Source organism: Anolis sagrei, chromosome 9 (assembly GCF_037176765.1).
Source record: "Anolis sagrei isolate rAnoSag1 chromosome 9, rAnoSag1.mat, whole genome shotgun sequence".
Classification (NCBI taxonomy): Eukaryota; Metazoa; Chordata; class Lepidosauria; order Squamata; family Dactyloidae; genus Anolis; species Anolis sagrei.
The window spans coordinates 6,895,542-6,920,004 of record NC_090029.1 but is presented as its reverse complement, the minus strand read 5'-3'; the positions used below and the strand labels follow the sequence as shown (position 1 = coordinate 6,920,004).

At 46.1% G+C, this 24,463-nt stretch overlaps 1 protein-coding gene across 1 annotated transcript in view; it reads right to left on the bottom strand.

Annotated features, from left to right (window-relative positions):
• Positions 1 to 24,463, bottom strand: part of THSD4 (thrombospondin type 1 domain containing 4) — a 642,834-nt gene that overhangs the window by 525,623 nt on the left and 92,748 nt on the right. Inside the window, exon 5 of the mRNA XM_067471248.1 lies at positions 18,134 to 18,563. Within this exon, the coding sequence (XP_067327349.1) occupies positions 18,134 to 18,563 (430 nt within the window). The remainder of the gene's footprint in view (positions 1 to 18,133; positions 18,564 to 24,463) is intronic.

Genomic DNA, 24,463 nt, shown 5'->3' with positions numbered 1-24,463 from the left:
CCCCATTCTGCCAAGAAGCAGGAACATAGCATTCAAATCACCCCTGACAGATGGCCATCCAGCCTCTGTTTAAAAGCTTCCAAAGAAGAAGCCTCCACCACACTCCGGGGCAGAGAGTTCCACTGCTGAACGGCTCTCACAGTCAGGAAGTTCTTCCTCATGTTCAGATGGAATCTCCTCTCTTGTAGTTTGAAGCCATTGTTCCGCGTCCTAGTCTCCAGGGAAGCAGAAAACAAGCTTGCTCCCTCCTCCCTGTGGCTTCCTCTCACATATTTATACATGGCTATCATATCTCCTCTCAGCCTTCTCTTCTTCAGGCTAAACATGCCCAGCTCCTTAAGCCGCTCCTCATAGGGCTTGTTCTCAAGACCCTGGATCATTTTAGTCGCCCTCCTCTGGACACATTCCAGCTTGTCAATATCTCTCTTCAATTGTGGTGCCCAGAATTGGACACAATATTCCAGATGTGGTCTAACCAAAGCGGAATAGAGCATGGGGAGCATGACTTCCTTAGATCTAGACACTATGCTCCTATTGATGCAGGCCAAAATCCCATTGGCTTTTTTTGCCACCACATCACATTGTTGGCTCATGTTTAACTTCTTGTCCACGAGGACTCCAAGTTCTTTTTCACACGTACTGCTCTCAAGCCAGGCATTGTCCCCCATTCTGTATCTCTGCATTTTGTTTTTCCTGCCTAAGTGGAGTCTCTTGCATTTGTCCCTGTTGAACTTCCTTTTGTTAGTTTTGGCCAATCATCTCTCCAATCTGTCAAGATCGTTTTGAATCCTGCTCTTGTCCTCTGGAATATTGGCTCTCCCTCCCAATTTGGTGTCGTCTGCAAACTTGATGATCCTGCCTTCTAGCCCTTCATCTAAGTCATTAATAAAGATCCTGAACAGGACCGGGCCCAGGACGGAACCCTGCCGATGGCACTCCACTTGTCACTTCTTTCCAAATGAAGAGGAAGCATTGGCGAGCACCTCTGGGAAACATCACGTGTTTCCCCATTGCCCAGTTGCCTGAGAAATATTTCTGGGCACTCCAAATACAAAACCAAAGGCCCAACGCTGTTTACAATGGAAGAGAAGTGCAAACCTTTGTGCAAAGAAAACGAATAAAGGTAAATACGTCTGAATGTGGAGCCCCGGATAGGCGAGGAAGACATCAGCAAGGCTATAAATACCACAAAAGGGTGAGACATTCAGGGTGGAAGGAATGGTATCTGGGAGAAAAGAAGGAGAATAATGAAGTGGGGGAAAAACAAAAGAAGGAGTTGGGGAAAATGTCTGGGATTTCAATGGAGTCAGTTGGGGGATACCCAAAAGAAAACGGGGAGAGGGGAACGCAATCTGATCTCGTTGCACTTCATTGCCTTTTCAAAAGAACAGACTCTTTGGAGCACCGTTCGATTTTAATTTCAATTTCAAGGGAAAGCACACGTTTGCCACGTTTCGGTGCGAAAGCTTCCATTTCAGCCAAGGTGGTCACCAGCATTGTACGAGGGTTGAATGAAAAGTAATGCCTCCACCTTTGTAACTCCTCAACAGATGGCGGTACTGGCTTGTTCAGTAGACTCTCCTCTACAGTTCCATTTTGCAGGGACATCATTAATCTTCTGATGAAGAGACGTTGAGATAACTGTGAGAGACTGGTTGCGGAAACAGAGTGTCGACTTCTTCCGTGACGGCTTCAGAAAACTTGTTCATCGTTGGCAGAAATGTATCCAATTGACTGGTGATTATGTGGGAAAGTGAATAGTGGTAGTTAAAGAGCACATTCTAAGGTTTATTTCTGCATTTGATTAATTAAAATACTATCTGTACCCTCCACGCATTGCTGTGGCCAAACCTTTCCTCCCTCTTTCTCTCTCTCTCTCTCTTTCTTTCTGAACTACAACTCCCAAACTCCAGGTCAATGCCAACCAAACCCTTCTAGTGTTTTCTGTTGGTCATGGGAGTCCTTTGTGCTAAGTTTGGCCCAATTACATCATTGGTGGGGTTCAGAATGCTCTTTGATTGTAGGTGAACTAAAAATCCCAGCAACTCTAAATCCCAAATGACAAAATCGATTTTTTAAGTGAAAGACATACATTGGGTTGTTAGGTGTCTCCTGGAACAATTCCATCAGCGCTGCCTCCGGAAAATCCTGCAAATATCTTGGGAAGACAAGCGGACAAACGTCAGCTTGCTGGAAGAAGCAAAGACCACCAGCATTGAAGCGATGGTCCTCCAACATCAACTCCGCTGGACCGGCCACGTTGTCCGGATGCCTGACCACCGTCTCCCAAAGCAGTTCCTCTACTTAAGAACGGAAAATGGAATGTTGGTGGACAGGAAAAGAGATTTAAAGACGGGCTCAAAGCCAACCTTAAAAACTCTGGCATAGACACTGAGAACTGAGAAGCCCTGGCCCTTGAGCGCTCCAGTTGGAGGTCAGCTGTGACCAGCAGTGCTGCAGAATTCGAGGAGGCACGAATGGAGGGTGAAAGAGAGAAATGTGCCAGGAGGAAGGCACGTCAAGCCAACCCTGGCCTGGAAACCAATGCCTTCACTGTGGGAGAAGATGCAGGTCAAGAATAGGGCTCCACTGCCACCTACAAACCCACAAAAATAGTCATCAAGGAAGACCATCTTACTTGTCCAATGAGGGATTGCCTAAGTAAGTAAGTAAGTAAGTAAGTAAGTTAGGTGTCTTGTGTCCAAATTTGGTGTCAATTCGTCCAGTGGTTTTTGAGCTATGTTAATCCCACAACAAGAATGATTTGGAGGGAAGGAGACTAGAGACAAAGTTGAAGTCCTTTGGCCACATCATGAGGAGACAGCAAAGCCTAGAGAAGACAGTGATGCTGGGGAAAGTGGAAGGCAAAAGGAAGAGGGGCCGACCAAGGGCAAGATGGATGGATGGCATCCTTGAAGCGACTGGACTGACCTTGAAGGAGCTGGGGGTGGTGACGGCCGACAGGGAGCTCTGGCGTGGGCTGGTCCATGAGGTCACGAAGAGTCGGAGACGACTGAATGAATGAACAACAACAAATCCCACAAACGAACATTACATTTTTATTTATATAGATATTCCCATCCAAACCCAAATAACGAAGGTGAAGGCATTACTTTTCATTCAACCCTCGTACAATTCTGCATATGCTGCATTGATTCTACAGTATAGATGTGCCTCCAGAAGATCCTCTTGCAAGCATAGTTCCTTCTTATAGAATCATAGAATCATAGAACCATAGAATCAAAGAGTTGGAAGAGACCTCATGGGCCATCCAGTCCAACCCCATTCTGCCAAGAAGCAGGAATATTGCATTCAAATCACCCCTGACAAATGGCCATCCAGCCTCTGCTTAAAAGCTTCCAAAGAAGGAGCCTCCACCACACTCCGGGGCAGAGAGTTCCACTGCTGAACGGCTCTCACAGTCAGGAAGTTCTTCCTAATGTTCAGATGGAATCTCCTCTCTTGTAGTTTGAAGCCATTGTTCCGCGTCCTAGTCTCCAAGGAAGCAGAAAACAAGCTTGCTCCCTCCTCCCTGTGGCTTCCTCTCACATATTTATACATGGCTATCATATCTCCTCTCAGCCTTCTCTTCTTCAGGCTAAATATGCCCAGCTTCTTAAGCCGCTCCTCATAGGGCTTGTTCTCCAGACCCTTGATCATTTTAGTCGCCCTCCTCTGGACACATTCCAGCTTGTCAATATCTCTCTTCAATTGTGGTGCCCAGAATTGGACACAATATTCCAGGTGTGGTCTAACCAAAGCGGAATAGAGCATGGGGAGCATGACTTCCTTAGATCTAGACACTATGCTCCTATTGATGCAGGGCAAAATCCCATTGGCTTTTTTTGCCGCCACATCACATTGTTGGCTCATGTTGAACTTGTTGTCCATGAGGACTCCAAGATCTTTTTCACACGTACTGCTCTCAAGCCAGGCATTGTCCCCCATTCTGTATCTTGAACTCCCACCATGAAATAAAGAGTCAGACACAAGAACATGGATCTAAAGGGCCATTTTCTGACCTATTTATTGAAAGAATTTGCAGTAAGCTGTAGAGGGAAAATCTGTAAAAATGCAACATATAACTCATGGCTGAATGGCCACCTAGTGAGCCTAGTCCCTGGGCCAGGTGTCACTTCCTCTGACCACCTCCAAGGACAAGCGTGCACCAAGGATCCCGAGGGCCAAGCAAAATTCTTTGTCTGCACCTCTCGGCCGATCATAGTTGGAAGGCCATCATGAGGGCGCTCCCTCCCAAACCTCAGAGTTTTTCAAGAGTGAGAACCCTCAATCCAGCCCCAAGGGTAGCTCCCATTTTATGAAAACTTCTGGGGACTTTTGTGGGAGTCCACCCTTCACCCCCTAAGGCGGGGGTGCCACGGTGCCTACCATAACCATTTCACCTTTAACATGCCATGGAAACTTATTAATACTCAAGGAAACCTATTTAAATGACACCACCCAAAAGCCAATTACCACACCCATCTGAAACAGTATGAGGTAGGCGAAAAAACCCCCAATGCAAACTTGGGGGGAAAAAATTCCTACCCGGCCCATGTGCGACCAGTCTATACTCACACTGTCCATAGGGAGGGAGGGTGGGTCACGCCGTCCAAAGGAAACTGAAAGAAGAACAGAGCAGCCTCACCCAACTTTCTGCTCCGCCCCCTCACATGCATGGGCCAGCAACCACCTGGCCCAAACCAAGTCTGCCTCCTTCATGGGGTAATTCAAAATGCCCTCCCGCATCCTAAGCTTTGCTTGGCTGCGGGTGGGGCTTGAACTCCCACCATGAAATAAAGAGTCAGACACAAGAACATGGATCTAAAGGGCCATTTTCTGACCTATTTATTGAAAGAATTTGCAGTAAGCTGTAGAGGGAAAATCTGTAAAAATGCAACATATAACTCATGGCTGAATGGCCACCTAGTGAGCCTAGTCCCTGGGCCAGGTGTCACTTCCTCTGACCACCTCCAAGGACAAGCGTGCACCAAGGATCCCGAGGGCCAAGCAAAATTCTTTGTCTGCACCTCTCGGCCGATCATAGTTGGAAGGCCATCATGAGGGCGCTCCCTCCCAAACCTCAGAGTTTTTCAAGAGTGAGAACCCTCAATCCAGCCCCAAGGGTAGCTCCCATTTTATGAAAACTTCTGGGGACTTTTGTGGGAGTCCACCCTTCACCCCCTAAGGCGGGGGTGCCACGGTGCCTACCATAACCATTTCACCTTTAACATGCCACAAAAAGGGACAGGCGTCTGGCTAGTCCCTTTTCCCCACTAGGCTGGCCAACATCTCTTTTATTCCCTCTTTCAAATCACTCACAAACAAAACATTCCCCTCATCTGAGAGGTGCACTCCATCGGGCCTGAACAACTCCGGCCGTTTTAACACAATTTCTCGGTGCAGGACTAAACAGCCCCCAATCTGCCCCATGGCAGTTTCCATTCCCCGATTGACCTTCCTTCTGGCCAAATCGAGTTTCTTGGGATCCCAATCCCTTGGCCACCGCAATCATGGCAACGGTGTCAACCATGCAATCCGAACTCCAGGCCACCGTTGCCTGATGAGATTGCAATCTTTCTGGGCTTGATGAACACAATTTCTTGGTGCAGGACTAAACAGCCCCTGATCCACCCCATGGCAGTTTTCATTTCCCAATTAACCTTCCCCCTGGCCAAATCGAGTTTCTAGGGATCACAATCCCTTGGCTACTGCAATCGTGGCAACAGTGCCAACCCTGCAATCAGAACTCCAAGCCACTGTTGCCTGATGAGATTGCAATCTTTCTGGGCTTGATGGACACAATTTCTTGGTGCAGGACTAAACAGCCCCCAATCTGCCCCATGGCAGTTTCCACTTCCCGATTGACCTTCCTTCTGGCCAAATCGAGTTTCTTGGGATCACAATCCCTTGGCAACTGCAATCATGGCAACAGTGCCAACCATGCAATCTGAACTCCAAGCCACCGCTGCCTGATGAGATTGCAATCTTTCTGGGCATGATGAACACAATTTCTCGATGCAGGACTAAAGAGCCCCTGATCCACCCCATGGCAGTTTTCATTTCCCAATTGACCTTCCCCTGGCCAAATCGAGTTTCTTGGGATCACAATCCCTTGGCCACTGCAATCGTGGCAACAGTGCCAACCCTGCAATCAGAACTCCAAGCCACCGTTGCCTGATGAGATTGCAATCTTTCTGGGCTTGATGGTGCAGGACTAAACAGCCCCCAATCTGCCCCATGGCAGTTTCCACTTCCCGATTGACCTTCCTTCTGGCCAAATCGAGTTTCTTGGGATCACAATCCCTTGGCCACTGCAATCGTGGCAACAGTGCCAACCCTGCAATCAGAACTCCAAGCCACCGTTACCTGATGAGATTGCAATCTTTCTGGGGTTGATGGACACAATTTCTCGGTGCAGGACTAAACAGCCCCCAATCCACCCCATGGCAGTTTTCATTTCCCCTTGACCTTCCCCCTGGCCAAATCAAGTTTCTTGGGATCACAATCCCTTGGCCACTGCAATCGTGTCGACCATGTAATCAGAACTCCAAGCCCCATTGCCTGAAGAGATTGCAATCTTTCTGGGCTTGATGGACACAATTTCCCGGTGGAGGACTAAACAGCCCCCAATCCACCCCGTGGCAGTTTTCATTTCCTAATTGACCTTCCCCCTGGCCAAATCAAGTTTCTTGGGATCACAATCCCATGGCAGTTTTCATTTCCTAATTGACCTTTCCCCTGGCCAAATCGAGTTTCTTGGGATCACAATCCCATGGCAGTTTTCATTTCCTAATTGACCTTTCCCCTGGCCAAATCGAGTTTCTTGGGATCACAATCCCTTGGCCACTGCAATCATGGCAACATCGTCAACCATGTAATCAGAACTCCAAGCCACCATTGCCTGATGAGATTGAAATCTTTCTGGGCTTGATGGACACAATTTCTCGGTGCAGGACTAAACAGCCCCCAATCCACGCCATGGCAGTCTTCATTTCCCAATTGACCTTCCCCCTGGCCAAATCAAGTTTCTTAGGATCACAATCCCTTGGCCACTGCAATCGTGGCAACAGTGTCGACCATGCAATCAGAACTCCAGGCCACCGTTGCCTGATGAAATTGAAATCTTTTGGGGCTTGAAAAATTAGTGCCTTTTCCTTTAATAGACCTGAATCATTGTCCCCCAACTGTACAATTTACATATCATGAGGAGGTCCCCACCTCTCCTTGAATAACATTGATAATAGCACCCTGCATCGGAGTCGTCTTCTACCCCACCAGTCAACTATAACCTGGTCGCTCAGACCCAACTGGGTCCCAAAGTGACTTCAATGGGCATGTCTCTCCACCCCAGAAAACCAAGCTATGGGCACAGACGAGGACACGCCTGCGAAGCAATCTGCATCTGTGAACTAAACAAAAGAAGGGGGTCAATCATCACTGAGTCATTGTCTTGAATGGTTGTTACAACGCTTAAATGCCTTTGAGCACCATTTCCCCATGCGCTGAACATCTTGGTCTTTGAATCCCATGCCATAGCGCTGCCCCAATCCAAAGGAATAAGTTCCAAAATTGACCCCACCCAAGCCCAAAACTTGTAGGGCCTGTGAGGTAACTTTCCAGAATTGATATTTTGTAAGTGGGAGGGAGCCCACATGCCTAAAAAGGATACACGAGTCTCTTTCCCTTACCTCTATGTATCGATGAAGAGCTCTCACAGGGCACAAGTTCTCATCAGCATAGGTAAGTAACTGCACTTTAGTTCCCCTTACCTGTTTGCTCCGTTTTGGAATAGTGAAAATGCAAGATTGCCTATTCTGGCCCTAACTCCAGATCCTGCATTGACAACGCCCTATCTGAGCCATCTCTATGATCTTATCATTAATTCGCTTACCTGCAGGGCCCCAGAGAAAGCAGTCAGAGCTGCAGCATGGAAAAGCAAGGCCTCTTAGTGAGAATGACAATTCCCAGGCCAAACATTTGCCAAACCCTTCAAGGTGGCTGGCCTCAGTGGCACCCGAGTATCTTTCATCTTGCCCACTCCCAAGACCGCCATTCTAATATATTATGGATCCCAAAACTCTTGGTTGGGTTTGGGTACCCCCGTCTTTCTATTGCAACAATCTTGAATCCCAAATTCCCAGCAGCATTTATTTTGGTCCCCTTGTTTGAAACTAGCATTGCTAGGGGAAAAACTAGTCCTTTCCAACAAATGGCCACTGTGGGCCCTGTCCCCTAGCATGAGGCGGGCAGGGTTCATGATCCTCATCCACATCTCAGGAAATGGCCTATCCCTTGGCAAAGTAGGAAAGGAGGCAGCCTTCAATGAAAAGACTCATCGTGGGAGAGCCATGCGGGTCCTTGATAGTCTGTATAAGCTTTCTGTATAATATCTAAGTATTAGGTCAAGGTGTAAGCCAACCCTTGCTGTACCCTGACAATGACTCCCATGTAAATAACCTAACTTGCTAACCAGTTACGCCAGGATCTATATACCTTCTGTTTCTTTACCTCTTCTCATTCTTTGTCATCCAGTTGCTCCCAGTATTTTTTTTATTTTTATTATTTTTATTACCTTCCTGTGTAATAATGAGAATATATTGACATACTCACATACTCATCAACATATCCTTCAAACTTTTATCAATTGTTCTCTGAATAAGCTGATCTCCTAGCTCCATAGTCAGGTTACCTCGTGGGATGGCCGAGTAGGCTTGCAAGGTGAGCTGTTGTCACACCCAGCCCTGCCCATAAACCAACACTCCAGGCTAAGCTCCACTGGTGGCTTTGTGTGTGCAATGGCACCACCTGATGTTACTGTTGATGACGGGCCTGCCAGAGCATTTCCAACAGAAAGTGACCCAGGGCCTGCCACCGAGCTCGGTTGTGTGCCTATTGCCATAGGAACCAAGGGGGTAACACCTACATAAGGTGGGGTCTGAAGCACAGTAGGTGCCATCTAAGAATATGTCGGGGCCTGGGGTGCTGATAATGCTGCTGTAGAGGCCATTGGAACCAAAAAGGCAGGCACATGAGACACCACTGGTGCAAACTGAGGCACTGTAGGTACTCTGGCAGGGGCCACTGCTCCAGAAAAGGCAGGCAACTGAGGCACTGTTGGTGCCACCTGAGAATGGGTAACAGTCTGAGGCACTGGAGATAGTAATGCAGAAGCCTTGGTGCTAGAAATGACAGAAGCCTGGGGCACCGTTGGTGGCACCTGAAAATAGGAAGGAGCCTGAGGCAGTGATGGTAGTATTGTAGGGTAAGCAGGAGTCTGAGGCACCTGCAAAGGCACCACAGGAGCCACAGGGGCCCGCACACTTCCCCAGGGCCAAGCCCACCACTGCTGCTCCCAGGATTGTAAAATATTGAGAGGACCATGAGGAGTTCAATATTGCTGGCCCTGCAAAGGATTGAAGCTGGAGTGTAGCTGCACCTGCACTCTGGTGAGTGCCCTGTTGAAACCTCTGTGCAGGCAGCTGGGGCAATGGTGCAGCCCCCCCAGCAGCAACCTGTTGAACCGGTGTAGTCCCCTGCGGCCCAGCAACTGCTTCAGGGCAGTAGTGCCCACCTCCTGGGCAGCAGGGCCCCCCTGCCCTCAGAATGTGTTTTCTCCACGAATGTGTTTACCTGCTGAAGCAGAGGGGCCCAGGAAATAAAGAAGTCAATCCCTAATTGATGCCCTATGCTCTAATGGCACCGTCTGCCAAATGCAATGAAAATGGTAAGTTTGATGAAACAAAATGGCTGCCAGTAGGTCAGGCTTCCATAAAGATACTACAAAATGGCCACCCTACTACCAAACAGGGTCCCTGCTGTTCAGAGAATAGGCCCAAAACAAAATGGCCGCCTTCCCAAGCAAAGGTATTAGAACAAAATGGCCGCCACACTACCAGGCAGGCTTTCTCCTGGCCATGTGGTTAGGCCCAAAATCAATTATAGCTATCCTATCAATGTTAGTGGGGCAGAAAGTGTGGAATAACTATAATATTTTTTTTTTTTGAGGGGGAAGGGGGCAAAATAGCAGGGGTATAATTAGAGCAGCAAACAGGGGCACTCCCCAGGCAGATTTGTCCCCCCCCCCCCCAACAAACAGGCCTTCCTCCCAGGAGCAGTTGGCACTGTGAAAGCCCAGGGAGCTGCTGGCCACTGCAAAGGAGGGTGAGCCTCTAAAGGGGCAAGAGAAGCACCCAGGGGCCCCTCCAAAGGAAGTCCTACCAGAAAGGCCTCTCCACAGGGAGTGGGGTGGAGAAGGACACACACACTTCCTCCCAGAGGCACGCAGAGGGAAGAGTGGGCTCTCTGGCACTGCTGCAAGAGAGGGCAGGCCCAAAGAAGGCCCTCCAAGGAAGGAAGAAGCCTGGAGGCAGAAGGGGCTGCAGGCCTCTGAGGGGCAAGGAAGGAGGTGGGCAGTCCTGGAAAGGCTCCTTAAAGGGGGGGGGGGAAACCAAGGTGCTGCCAGTGCCACTGGAGCCACCCAAGAAAGGAGCAGCCACCCAACTCACCCCCTCCCATCCCCACACAAACCAGCCTGGAAGAAGAGATCCAGTCCTCTGAAGAAGGCCAGACCAGAAGCTGACTTTCTCAGGCACAACCTCTTCTCACGCCGTCCAAAGGAAACTGAAAGAAGAACAGAGCAGCCTCACCCAACTTTCTGCTCCGCCCCCTCACATGCATGGGCCAGCAACCACCTGGCCCAAACCAAGTCTGCCTCCTTCATGGGGTAATTCAAAATGCCCTCCCGCATCCTAAGCTTTGCTTGGCTGCGGGTGGGGCTCTGCATTTTGTTTTTTCTGCCAAAGTGGAGTATCTTGCATTTGTCACTGTTGAACTTCATTTTGTTAGTTTTGGCCCATCTCTCTAATCTGTCAAGATTGTTTTGAATTCTGCCCCTGTCCTCTGGACTATTGGCTCTCCCTCCCAATTTGGTGTCGTCTGCAAACTTGATGATCATGCCTTCTAGCCCTTCATCTAAGTCATTAATAAAGATCCTGAACAGGACCGGGCCCAGGACGGAACCCTGCGGCACTCCGCTCGTCACTTCTTTCCAAGATGAAGAGGAAGCATTAGTGAGCACTCTCTGTGTTCGTCCATTTAACCAATTACAGGTCCACCTCACCGTAGTTTTGCCTCGTCCACATTGGACTAGTTTCCTTGCCAGAAGGTCATTCTGGTTCCTTCTATATAGTTCCTTCTATAGGAACGGATTGTGTCTCTGCTGTGCGTTTGGCCAGCTTCAATAGTTTCCACTGACTTTAGCGGCCTTTTCTAAACAATTGTATTTGTCTTTAATTATTCCTTTCCGTTCCAATTTCATACCCTGCCGGGTCTTGTTTGTAGATTGTAAGCAATCAGCAGGCGCTTCCTCTGTTTTTTGGGGTGGAATTTTAACTTATACCATGACTTAACACACCCTCTTAAAAAACTTTGAAGAGTAAAATCACCATAAATCACTGTCCAGAACGTCCCCTTTGCTCCCTCCAAGAGAGGAAAGTACTGATCTTGGCAATGTATTTTTTTTTCATTTTGCAAAGTAAAAAATTATTCAAGCCTCACGCAATGCAAAAGTGTCAGTCAAGGAAAGCGAGTGGGAATAATAAAAATAATAAAAAATAGAATGATGAGGAAATGACCTAATGGACCAAGGCGGATTGAGTTAATTTGTAATTAATTAACTGCCCCAAGCAGAATCCACAGAGGGAAGTGACCCAACACCAGGATTCCAATTAACGGAGTTCTTTTTCCCCACTTGATAAATTATATGAACCTCGAGGAATGTTCCAACTAGAAGGAAAAAAGGTAGTGTTCTCTGGATGCCGACGGAGGTCCTCAAAACGTCTTGGCTAGTAAATTAAATTACTGCCCCAGCCGATGTTCCTTGGAGAGGACAGAGAAGGAGGGGGAATAATGCAGGCTTCCCAGGCTCTGAGGCAAGTTCATTTCATAGAAACATAGAATCAAAGAGTTGGAAGAGACCTCGTGGGCCATCCAGTCCAACCCCCTGCCAAGAAGCAGGAATATTGCATTCAAATCACCCCTGACAGATGGCCATCCAGCCTCTGTTTCATAGAATCATAGAATCAAAGAGTTGGAAGAGACCTCGTGGGCCATCCAGTCCAACCCCCTGCCATGAAGCAGGAATATTGCATTCAAATCACCCCTGACAGATGGCCATCCAGCCTGTTTCATAGAATCATAGAATCATAGAATCAAAGAGTTGGAAGAGACCTCATGGGCCATCTAGTCCAACCCCCTGCCATGAAGCAGGAATATTGCATTCAAATCACCCCTGACAGATGGCCATCCAGCCTGTTTCATAGAATCATAGAATCAAAGAGTTGGAAGAGACCTCATGGGCCATCCAGTCCAACCCCCTGCCATGAAGCAGGAATATTGCATTCAAATCACCCCTGACAGATGGCCATCCAGCCTCTGTTTAAAAGCTTCCAAAGAAGGAGCCTCCACCACACTCTGGGGCAGAGAGTTCCACTGCGGAACGGCTCTCACAGTCAGGAAGTTCTTCCTCATGTTCAGATGGAATCTCCTCTCTTGTAGTTTGAAGCCATTGTTCCGCGTCCTAGTCTCTAAGGAAGCAGAAAACAAGCTTGCTCCCTCCTCCCTCTCACATATTTATACATGGCTATCATATCTCCTCTCAGCCATCTCTTCTTCAGGCTAAACATGCCCAGCTCCTTAAGCCGCTCCTTATAGGGCTTGTTCTCCAGACTCTTGACCATTTTAGTCGCCCTCCTCTGTGTTTGCCCCAATTCTGTCGTTGGTGGAGTTCGGAATGCTCCTTGATTGTAGGTGAACTATAAATCCCAGGAACTACAACTCCCAAATGTCTAGGTCTATTTCCTCCAAACTTCACCAGTGTTCACTTTGGGACATATTGAGTATCAATACCAAGTCTGGTCCAGCTCTATCATTGTTTGAGTCCACAGTGCTCCCTGGATGTGGGTGAACTACAACTCCAAAACTCAAGGTCAATGCCCATCAAACCTATCCAGTATTTTCAGTTGGTCATGGGAGTTCTGTGTGCCAAGATTGGTAGATTTCAGAATACCCTTTGATTGTAGGTGAACTATAAATCCCAGCAACTACAACTCCCAAATGACAAAATCAATCCCTCCCCCAAATTCCACCAGTATTCAAATGTGGGTGTATCGTGGATTTGTGCTAAATTTGGTCTAGTGAATGAAAATACATCCTGCATATCAGGTGTTTACATTACAATTCATAACAGTAGCAAAATGATAGTTATGAAGTAGCAACGAAAATAATGTTATGGTTGGGGAGTCACCATAATATGTGGAACGGCATTAAGGGATCGCGGAATTAGGAAGCTTGAGAAACACTGATCTGCATTGTAGAATGAATGCAGTTTAACACCACTGGACCTGCCTTCTCACCCCACAGGGGACTCAGTGTACACATATATGGCAAACATTCAATGTAATAGAATTCTAGGAATTGTAATTTGATGAGGCAGAGAAGGCTAAAGGCTTTGTCAAACATGCTTTTTAACATCTACATGAACGCTGGGAGAGGTCATCCAGAGTTCGGAGTTCGGTGCCATCTCTATGCGGATGACGCCCAACTCTACTACTCCTTTCCACCTAATTCCAAGGAAGCCCCTCGGGTGCTGGATGAGTGCCTGGCCGCTGTGGCTGTCTGGATGAGGAGGAACAAGCTGAGGATCAATCCTGACATGACAGAGGTCCTCCTGGTCGATTGTAGGCTGGATCGAGGTATAGGGTGGCAACCTGTGCTTGGCGGGGTTGCACTTCCCCTGAAGTCACAGGTCCGCAGCTTGAGTGTCCTCCTAGACTCAGCGTTGACGCTTGAAGCTCAGGCATCAGCGGTGGCCAGGAGGGCCTTCGCACAATTGAAGCTCGTGAGCCAACTGCGACCGTACCTTGTGAAGTCGGATTTGGCCATGGTGGTCCACGCTTTAGTTACCTCTAGATTGGACTACTGCAATGCGCTCTATGTGGGGCTGCCCTTGAAGACGGCCCAGAAATTCCAATTGGTCCAATGGGCGGCAGCCAGATTATTAACTGGTGCGAATTACAGAGAGCGGTCAACCCTCCTGTTTAAGGAGCTCCACTGGCTGCCCTTTATTTTCCAGGCCCAATTCAAGGTGCAGGTTTTGACCTACAAAGCCCTGAACGGGTTGGGACCCACCTACCTGTGTGACCACATCTCCATCTACCAACCCTTACCACCTCTTTAATCTTCCAGAGAGGCCCTTCTCTCGCTCCCGCCCGCATCGCAAGCACGACTTGTGGGGACGAGAGAGAGGGCCTTCTCTGTAGTGGCCCCCCGGCTCTGGTAAGCCCCCTTACTTACTTACTTACTTACTTACTTACTTAGGTGATCCCTCGTTGGCTGAGTAGGATAGACGAAAATGACAATGAGATCCAACAGCTAATTGACAAGAAAAGGAAAGCCTTCCAAACATGGAAGAGAGACATCAACTGTGCTGCTAAGAAAAAGATCTACGCCAGCGCAAAAGCTGAGATCCAAAGAAAAACAAGAGACTCAAGAACATCTGGTGGACAAAGAAGGCCGAAGAAATCCAACACTTGGCAGATACCCATGATGCTCAGGGATTTTTCAAAGCCACAAAGGTCATCTATGGATCAAGAAACCATGGCATACAGCCTCTACGCTCATCAGATGGAACCAAACTCTTTAAGGACCAAAAATCAATTGCACTACGTTGGAAAGAACACTACCAAAGCCTCCTGAACCGCAGCTCCAATGTGGCCAAAGAGGTTCTCTCAGAAATCCCACATCAACAAACCAAGGATGAGCTTGCAGCACTCTCTAATTTGGAAGAAATCAGCAATGCTATCAGCCAACAAAAAAATAACAAAGCCAGCAGTTTATTGTATAAATGCTCAACAGTGGTAGCAACCCGTTGGAGCATGTGAGGGTAGCTTGTCTCACCCACTAGCTCAGATGTTTGAACACCTTTGTCGTCATTGCTGCTATGGTTGTTGCTATTGTTGTTTGGCAGATCTGGGTTTTTTGCAGCACTCCCTTTGTGCTCTTTCAGACTCTCATTTTCCCCATGTCCCCAATTTCTCTTTCTGCAATGCCATCAGCCAACAAAAAAAATAACAAAGCCAGCGGACCTGATGGGATCCCTGCTGAAATCTTTAAAGAGGGAGGACCTGAGCTGACACAACAACTCCACCGGCTCATAGAAAAAGTGTGGGTGACCGAGGCAAGCCCCTACACTGGCAATCTTCAGGAGGAACCTGAAAACCTGGTTATTCCAATGTGCCTTCAATGATTGAATGTAGGACACTCCCTGTCCCCGACCAAAATGACCTCGGAAGCACTTTATTTTATGGTTCGTGCAATTAAATCCTTCCTCGTCCCTGGATCCCCCCTTCATGACAATTTTACATTGCCCTATCTCCCAGTGTTTCTAAATTTTACATTTTTATTCTTGAATTGGTCCTGCCCAGTGAAATTTTTCTGTGTTTTGGTGTCTGATTTCATATTGCTGTGTTGTCTATTATATTGGTTTTTGCATTTTTTTGTATTTTGATATGTTTTTGTGTAATACTGTGTTTATTGTATTGATGGGCGTGGCCTCATGTAAGCCGCCCCGAGTCCCCCTGGGAGAAATGGAGCGGGGTCCCGCAGGGAGCCATTCTCTCTCCTCTGTTATTTAACATCTATATGCGACCACTTGCCCGACTGGTGAGAAGCTTTGGGCTTGAGTGCCACCAGTACGCTGACGACACTCAGCTCATTCTGAGGATGGAGGGCCGGCCGGACTCCGTACCCGAAAATTCCCATCAGTGCCTTGAGGCTGTTACTGGATGGTTGCGTGCCAGTAGGTTGAGGGTGAACCCAGCGAAGACGGAGATCCTTTGGCTGGGCCGTCCGGGTGGGAGGGAGATCCAGCTGCCTACCCTGGATGGCGAGACACTACGTCCGTCACCTTCTGTAAAAAGCCTTGGTGTCTTATTGGACCCTCTGCTCACAATGGAGGCCCAGGTCTCTGCTGTGAGCAGATCTGTGTTTTTCCATCTACGTCAGGCTAGGCGACTGGTTTCCTTCCTATCTAGGAACGACCTGGCTACAGTGATCCAGGCGACGGTCATCTCGAGGCTTGACTACTGTAACGCCCTCTACATTGGCCTTCCTTTGTCCGTGATCCGGAAACTGAAGCTGGTGCAAAATGCAGCGGCTCGTCTTCTCGCTGGGGTGCCAGTGAGGTGTCATATCACCCCAATTCTCCAACAGCTGCACTGGCTTCCGATTGAGTACCGGATTACTTTCAAGGTGCTGGTACTAACCTTTAAGGCCTACCATGGTCTGGGGCCGGCGTACCTGAGGGCCCGCTTATCCCCCTACCAACCCCAGAGATTACTCCGGTCTGAAGACCAAAATCTGCTTGCAGTCCCTAACATCCGGACTTATCAATTGTCATGTACTAGGCATATTTATTTATTTATTTATTTATTTCAGTTACTTATACCCCGCCCTTCTCACCCCCGAGGGGGGACTCAGTGCAGCTTACAGGAAAAGGCACAATTCGATGCCCATATCAAACATACAAAACACTTAAAACGATTAACAAAATTAAAATCATCAATACACAGTAATACAAAACACAATAATAGATTAATCCTATGCTCAGCGTTTTCAGAGTTCCGTAGGTTCATTTCGTTTTATCCATTCCTGCTCATCATCAATGTCTTTCTTTAGCTATCCGACCGTCCAAATGCCTGGTCCCACATCCAGGTCTTCAATTTTTTTCTAAATGAAAAAAGGGAGGTCGCTGATCTAATCTCCCCGGGGAGTGAGTTCCACAGGTGAGGGGCCACCACCAAGAAGGCCCTGCTCCTCGTCCCCACCAATCTCACTTGTGATAGCGGCGGAGTCGAGAGCAGGGCCTCCCCAGAAGATCTTAAGCTCCAAGGTGGGACGTAGAGGGGGATCCATTCGGACAGATACACTGGGCCGGAACCGTATAGGGTTTTGTAGGTCAAAACCAGCACTTTGAATTGTGCTTGGAATTGGATCGGCAGCCAGTGGAGATGACACAACAGGGGGGTGGTATGCTCCCTGTATGCCGCTCCGGTGAGCAATCTGGCTGCCTCTCGTTGGACATAAAGCTTTCTCGATCGTGGCCCCTTATTTATGGAATGCCTTGCCGGTTGAAACTCGAACCATCCGAGACCTACTTGCTTTTCGGAAAGCCTGTAAAACTTTTCTTTTCCGGCAAGCTTTTGACGGGTGAGCAACAGGACTATGCCTGTTCTCGCTGCCTATTTTTTGTTATTGTTATTTTAAAGCTAATTGTATTGTTTTAATCTGCTTCTGTAAACAGCGCGGCAGCCATGTTACTAACAGGAGCGGGACGCAGGGAGCACACAACGCCCTTGTTGTCCCAGCTCCACTGGCTGCCGATCTGCTACCGGGCCCAATTCAAGGTGCTGGTGTTGGCCTACAAAGCCCTAAACGGTTCCGGCCCAAAATACCTGTCTGACCGCATCTCGGCCTATGAGCCCACGAGGACCTTGAGATCGTCTGGGGAGGCCCTTCTCTCGATCCCGCCTGCCTCACAGGCACGCCTGGCGGAAACGAGGGATAGGGCCTTCTCGGTGGTGGCCCCCCGGCTGTGGAACACCCTCCCTGTAGACATCAGACAGGCGCCCTCCCTTATGACATTCCGCAAGAGACTAAAGACGTGGTTGTTTGAGAAGGCGTTTGACTAAGTGCTACAACAATTGGCAATGATGATTGGAACGGAATATGGATAACGAGATTGGATTGTGATTCTATGATGAGACGTCGCGAATGATTTAGTGTAATTGTATTATTGATAGTGATGTTGTTATTGTTGTTTGTGATATTGCCTTTATTGTAAATTGTTTTTATATGTTGTACACCGCCGTGAGTCGCCCTAGGGCTGAGAACGGCGGTCTACAAGCGCAGTAAATAAATAAATAATTAATAAATAAATAAACTGCTCCGAGCCAAATTGGGAGTAGCGGTATACAAGTTAAATAAATAATAATAATTATTATTATTATTATTATTATTATTAAACTACAAGTCCCAGTCTCCAAAGTGAAAGAGGGAAGAAGACAACACTTACGTTTGTGTTGCAGAGCTTGTACTGTTTGTAGGCTCCGGTGCAGACGATCACGGCCGCCCTTTGCGGAGATGCTTGGCTTTGGACTGACTGTCGAGACCCTGGAAGACGGCCGTTCAGGTCCGTATCGTGAAACAAACTCTGAGCGACTGGGAAGGTCTGGAAGTGAGAGGCAGCCGGCTGGTAAAATGAACCGCTTCCAGGTTGAGGTCTAGACAGAGGAGGTCTGCGGTCGTCCTGGTACAAACTTCTCTGGCGATGGGATGGGTGTGAAGGTTGAGCCAATGGCATGCCAACATTCTGCGGTTGGCTCACCTGCCTCTTCCTCCGGGATTTCTGCGGCGCTTGACCCGTGTCTGTCTGCAGCGGGACTATATAGGGCACTTTCCCATAGCCATACTTCCCAGGTCCAATGGGATTCTTATTCCTGCCTCTGAGGAAACAGAGAAAAGAAATGTGCATGTCAATAGATGGTGGCAGGTGGATAAATGAGTAGACTGAAAGATACTAGGGCTACTCGGCCTCTTATAAGCCGGACCTAGTCCTGCGGGACATGGTAGCGGGGTACAAATAAAGGTTTATTATTATTATTATTATTATTATTATTATTATTATGTGCAATCCTTTGAAAATGCTTCGTAAGTCATTATTAAACTGGAGAGAGCTGGTGTTTCATTTCTGAAGTATTTCTAAAGTATCTAAAATAAATAAAAATGTAATAATAAATAGAGTGAAATAATAAATGTAATAAAATAATAGAGTAAAATATTGTATATACTCGAGTAATAAGCCTAGTTTTTCAGCCCTTTTTTTAGGCTGAAAAAGTCCCCCTCGGGTTATATTCGAATCAAGTTTATTTATTATTTTACTCTGTTGTTGCTGTTGTTGTTGTTACAGTTATCATTTTGCTTTATTATTGTTGTAATTATTAAATTCCTCCTATTTTATTATTATTTGAAACATAACAAGATTAGTACAGAGCAAACAAGATCACTATGCTGGCTGTATTATTATTATTATTATTATTATTATTATTATTATTATTATTACATTTATTATTTTACTCCATTAAAAATGCTTTGTAAGTCATTATTAAAAATGCTTCGTAAGTCATTATTAAACTGGAGGGAGCTGGCGTTTCGTTTCTAAAGTATTTCTAAAGTAGCTATATAAATAAAAATGTAATAATAAATAGAGTAAAATAATAAATGTAATAAACTAATAGAGTAAAATACTGTATATACTCGAGTATAAGCCTAGTTTTACAGCCCTTTTTTAGGCTGAAAAAGTCTCCCTCGGCTTATACTCGAATCAAGGTTATTTATTATTTTACTCGTTGTTGTTGCTGTTGTTGTTGTTACAGTTATCATTTTACTCTATTATTGTTGTATTAAATTTCCATTATTTTATTATTATTTGAAACATAACAAGATTAGTACAGAGCAAACAAGATCACTATGCTGGCTGTATTATTATTATTATTATTATTATTATTATTATTATTGTCGAAGGTTTCATGGCTGGAATCACTGTGTTATTGTAGGTTTTTTCGGGCTATATGGCCATGGTCTAGAGGCATTCTCTCCTGACGTTTCGCCTGCATCTATGGCAAGCATCCTCAGAGGTTGTGAGGTCTACCTCTGAGGATGCTTGCCATAGATGCAGGCAAAACATCAGGAGAGAATGCCTCTAGACCATGGCCATATAGCCCGAAAAAACCTACAACAACCATTATTATTATTATTATTATTATTATTATTATTATTATTATTACATTTATTATTTTTACTCCATTATTATTGGAAGGATGCTTCTTCCAACCTCCCTTCAACACAACCTCCCTTCCCTTAGTCTTTGTCTTTCCCATTCCCCTTTTCCCTTCTCCCTTCCCTTCCCGGCTCCAAATGAGCCTCTGAGCCATGTGCTCCCCTTTATATATAGCAATGGCTGCCTGTGCCAAAACTCTCCACGCCCCAAAACTTCTCCCGATTGGCTGGGAGGGAAGGCAAAGAGCCTCCCAGCTTCCTGGCAGACTAGAGAGCTGAAAATACGCTGAATCATTTCTGAATCACTTCTTGAGTCATAACAAAAATGGCAGAAAAAGCTTCGGAAGGGCAAAGGGACATCCAGGTATTAAAAATGCTTCGAAATTGCTTCAAAAAGGTAACTTTAACAAAATTACAAATAGCGAGTAATCCGACATGGCTCTATCCATGCCTAGTGGGTAGGTACACAGATAGATACATGATAGGTAGGTAAGATCAGAGGATATATGATAGATAGATAGGTAGGTAGGTGGAGACAGATATGATATAGCGATAGATTGATCAAAAAAATGGTACTAAACTCGTTTTGTATATAGGGGGCGCTGGCAGTTCGATTTTGAAATTATTTCCGAAATTTTCTTGAAAAAAAAGATCGGAAATACCAGGAAATACTAATCACTTCCTTTGTTTCGTTAATGGAAGGTGCCCCTCCCTCCCTCCAGAACCATTAAAATCTCGCAGTTTCCCTTCCTTCCCTTGCCATGAGCTTCCATGCAGAAGGGAGAGGTGGGCGTGGCCAAGCACAGCTCTCCTTGGAGGTCGCTAGGGGCGTGACCTTCAGGAACAGCTGTTCTTACCCACGCCCACCTCCTTCCTCTTTGCATCGGCGGCTTTGCAAGGTGAGCTTTGCGAGGTGGGCGTGGCTTCGCCCAGCTCTTCCGCATCGCCGCTTGTCGCCAGGGAGGTAGCCACAGCCACCTCGCAAAGCCCACCTCGCAAAGCCGCCGATGCAAAGAGGAAGGAGGTGGGCGTGGGTAAGACCAGCTATTCCTGAAGGCCACACCCTCAGCATTTACGATTCACTGGCAGAAGTCGTAAGGAAGATGGCGGACGCAGCTTCGATATGGCAAAAACACTTCCGGGTTGCCGAAACGCGTCGATATCGCTTCAAAAGGTAATTTATTTACAATTTCATTACGAGTTAAGAAACTTACGACTTGGATCAACCAACCCTAATAGATAGGTAGATTATAGATATTTAGAGGTAGATAGGCGCAATAAGATAGATGATACAGAGATAACAATACATTAGTAGATGTATTCCACGCTCTGGTTACATCCCGTTTAGACTACTGCAACGCTCTCTATGTGGGGTTGCCTTTGAAGACGGCCCGGAAGCTTCAATTAGTCCAACGCTCGGCAGCCATGATACTAACAGGAGCGGAGCGCAGGGAGCATACAACTCCTCTGCTGCACCAGCTCCACTGGCTGCCGATCTGCTACCGGGCTCAATTCAAAGTGCTGGCGCTGGCCTTTAAAGCCCTAAACGGTTCTGGCCCAACTTACCTATCCGAACGTATCTCAGCCTATCCGCCCACCAGAACCCTAAGATCTTCTGGGGGGGGGGCCTGCTCTCTATCCCGCCTGCTTCACAGGTGCGGCTGGCGGGGATGAGAGACAGGGCCTTTTCTGTGGTGGCCCCGCGGCTATGGAACGCCCTCCCCATGGAGGTAAGATCAGCCCCCTCATTGATGGTTTTCCGGAAAAGACTAAAAACCTGGATGTTCGAGCAGGCGTTCGGTTAACTCAGTGCAATAAGTGTAATGATTGAAGGACTGGCAATTTGGACGACAAAACTGGATCGCGATTTTAGTCAAGAGATGAATTGGATTGTTCATTGATATATGTATTGTGGATTATGTTTTTATGCTTTTAAACTGTATACTGTTGTTTGTTATAAGTTGTTGTAAACCGCGTTGAGTCGCCACCTGGGCTGAGAAACGGCGGTATACAAGTATAGCAAATAAATAAATAAATAAATAAGTAGATAGATAGATGATGTAGATATAGAGATTGATAGATGGATAAATGGATTATAATGATTCCTATATCTACATGACTAGTAGCTATGGTTTCATTGACAGTCTTTCTTTGAGATCCATCATGATATTCATGGTCCAGAAGTCTTTCATCTCATGGTTTTGCTACAAAAAGTCCAGGAACGTATCCCCACTGATATGGAGTTTATATCATAGACCAGTGATGGGCAACCTTTTGAGTGTGGTGTGTCAAAATTCGCCAAAAAAACTGAGCATAATTCATAATTTCGCAATATTTAGTTTAAATAACAAAAAATATATAATTGTAATTCCCACTTTCTCTCTTATCATGTTGTTCTACCTCTCTTTATGTAAATAATATCCTTTTTGGAGTGTTTAATAAAAATATAATTTTAAAACCCAACAAAATATTATTTATTTTTAAATTAATTTAAATGTATTTCTATTATTATTATATTATTATTAACTTTATTTGTACCCCGCGAGCATCTCCCGAAGGACTCGATGCGGCTTACACAGGCCGAAGCCACAACACAATACAATAGAAACATAACAAACAATAACAAAGCAAATTAAAAGCAAAACAAATCAAATCAGAATTAGCAATACAACAGTAACTATACATCGGGACAATATTAAAAACTGGTTCGGCCGGTGAGAGGTACAAGGTTAAAAGTGCTGAAATGGTAGGAAGGACGTCGGGCTTAAAGTACGGTGTGCAGCAATATTAACTGTGCTAAAGTGCTATTAGGACTTGGGATGGGGGTTCCTAATCCGGGAAGGCACAACGGAACAGCCAAGTTTTCAGGTTCCTTTTGAAAACTGCTAGTGTAGGGGCCTGTCGGAGATCTTTTGGGAGGGCGTTCCAGAGTCGGGGGGCCGCCACGGAGAAGGCCCTGTCCCGCGTCCCCACCAAACGCGCTTGCGACGCAGGCGGGATCACGAGCAGGGCCTCCCCAGATGATCGAAGCGAGCGTGTAGGTTCGTAGATGGAGATACGGTCACGCAGGTAGGGTGGTCCCAAACCGTTTAGGGCTTTATAGGTGAGCACCTGCACCTTGAATTGGGCTCGGAAGATGAAAGGCAGCCAGTGGAGCTCCTTGAACAGAGGGGTAGACCTCTCTTGATAATGAGCTCCAGTTAGCATTCTGGCTGCTGCACGTTGGACCAGCTGCAGTTTCCGAGCCGTCTTCAAGGGTAGCCCCACGTAGAGCGCATTGCAGTAGTCCATTCTAGAGGTGACCAAGGCATGGACCACCCCGGCCAGATCAGCCTTCACGAGGTATGGTCGCAGTTGGCGCACGAGTCTCAGTTGCGCAAAAGCCCTCCCGGATACCGCCGACACCTGAGCCTCAAGTGTAAGCGAAGAATCCAGGAGGACACCCAAACTGCGGACCTGAGGTTTCAGGGGGAGTGTAACCCCGTCCAACACAGGTAACCACCCTATACCCCGATCCGGCTTACGATCGACCAAGAGGACCTCTGTCTTATCGGGATTGATCTTCAGCTTGTTCTTCCTCATCCAGATTGACACAGCGGCCAGGCACTTGTCTAGCACCTGAGAAGCCTCCTTGGAGTTAGGTGGAAAGGAGTAGTAGAGTTGTGTGTCATCTGCGTTTCTAGCATTTAATATGCTGTTTAATGTATTTCTAATAATAATAATGCAATAATAATAAAGTAACATTGCAAAATAATATTTTGATATTTAATTTACCATTTCATTTAAGACATATATATATGTGTGTATGTATGTATATATATATAAAGGCATATATTAAAAATATTTAAAATGCATTAAATTAAAATGCATTAAATTAAATGTCAAATTAAAATTCAATTTACCATTTCATTTAAGGCATTCTGAAATATCTGAGTAATACAGCAAAGTATTATTTATCATTTAATTTAATTTAAATATGTAACTCCTTAATATTTAGGAAACAATGCAAAATAATATTCGTTTACTTAATAATTAAATAAACCAATATTATTTTGCAATGTTACCTAAATATTAATAATTAAATATTTTTAAATTTGACATTTAATTTAATGCATTTTAATATTTGAATAATATAGCAAAGTAATAGTATTTATCATTCAGTTGAAATATGAAACTCCTTAATATTTAGGTAACATTGCAAAATAATAATTTCTTTCCTATTTATTTTTTAAAATGACATAAAATAAATAAACAAATAATATCCGGAGGGCGCGTGTCAGTAGAAATGGCTACGCGTGTCACTACTGACACGCGTGTCATAGGTTCGCCATCACTGTCATAGACAGACAGATTATGTATTAGCTTTTCGGCATCCTATGAACTATTTTGAAGTTATCAGTCAAAGATTGCCCATCTGTTTGCATATGAATGTCAACTTAAGAAAGAAATGCCTTATCAAAAGCTACGTTTGGTAGGAAAGGAAAGCAAGAGAGCCCCAACCAAAGACGCTTCCTAAATACCTTATTCCTAGGGCTTGTTTTTCACTCTCGCCTTCTCCCATTGGGGC